Raw genomic sequence first — 995 nt, 5'->3', positions numbered from 1 at the left:
CGGCTTAGCCGATACCCTTCGCCGCACCAACACTCTCCTTATTCATCAGTTACGTGTTTTTCTCTTTCGTATATCGAAACCCTAATTTAAAAACAAATTCTTTATATATATATATATATATATATATATTGAGTATAGTTTTCTTGCATGTGTAAAACGTTGAAACAGGATTAGATTCGTGTTGGTACAGAACGGGAAGCGACATGAATCTGTTGGACCGGCAGCGTACGTGCATATGACATTTGTCCGTTTCGTTTTCGGTAATATTCTATAATAATCTAACGTGTTTTCGATCATTTTCGAATGTGAAAATAGTCATGGGGAACTACGATGTCTCGTGAGAAATGATTTGGTTAAGGCATTGGCTGATGCTCTTCCTCAAGGAACTATCCGATTTGGATATCATATTGTCTCGATGAAGCTAGACGAGACAACGTCGTTTCCGATTCTCGAGGCCAAGAACAAAAGGAGTATCAAAGCAAAGGTAGATATGGTAAAAAATTTACTAGAATGGAATTAGGTTTAATGATCTCATTTACTTGAATAAATCCTAAAAAACTTGTATTAAACATTTCCATGAAAACTATACAACGCTAGACATTTCTTTCTCAGGTCGTAATTGGATGCGACGGTTCGAACTCGGTGGTCGCGAATTTTCTACAGCTAAACCCGACAAAAGCCTTAGGTCCTCGTGTTGTACGAGGATTCACGAGTTATCCGAGCGGCCATGGATTTCCACCAGAGTTTTCAAGAATCAAGATTGGCAACATCGTATGCGGAAGAATTCCCGTTACTGACAAGCTGGTCGTTTGGCTGACCAGTCTTCATCATAACTCTCAAGGTACGTACGTACATAATACATTGTTTTCAGATAGTACATATAACATTCTGGAGATATTTGTGTTAAAGTAGGAAAATGAATATGTGATTGGAGGAAAATCTAGATTTTGGAGAAACACAATATTATGTTAAATATTGTGAATCATATTTATTTC

The 995-nt window shown here is 37.3% G+C and overlaps 1 protein-coding gene across 1 annotated transcript; it reads left to right on the top strand.

The window, feature by feature from the left end:
• The first annotated feature begins 6 nt into the window (after positions 1 to 6).
• LOC104817632 lies at positions 7 to 947 on the top strand. Its single transcript, XM_010546883.2, has 4 exons — positions 7 to 48; positions 169 to 225; positions 316 to 484; positions 613 to 947. Exons 3-4 carry the CDS (start codon positions 416 to 418, stop codon positions 910 to 912), a joined length of 369 nt encoding a protein of 122 aa, XP_010545185.1. The 5' UTR covers positions 7 to 48; positions 169 to 225; positions 316 to 415; the 3' UTR covers positions 913 to 947.
• Positions 948 to 995: the final 48 nt, after the last annotated feature.

This window comes from Tarenaya hassleriana, unplaced genomic scaffold, assembly GCF_000463585.1.
Source record: "Tarenaya hassleriana unplaced genomic scaffold, ASM46358v1 Cleome2728, whole genome shotgun sequence".
In the NCBI taxonomy this organism is placed as follows: Eukaryota; Viridiplantae; Streptophyta; class Magnoliopsida; order Brassicales; family Cleomaceae; genus Tarenaya; species Tarenaya hassleriana.
The sequence above is the reverse complement of the archived record's forward strand: the minus strand, read 5'-3'. Positions and strand labels throughout refer to the sequence as shown.

Coding starts and splice junctions, on each gene's coding strand:
- LOC104817632 (XM_010546883.2), top strand. CDS start 416: ATGAAGCTAGACGAGACAACGTCGTTTCCGATTCTCGAGGCCAAGAAC. Junction 485..612: donor AAAGGAGTATCAAAGCAAAG/GTAGATATGGTA, acceptor TTTCTTTCTCAG/GTCGTAATTGGATGCGACGG.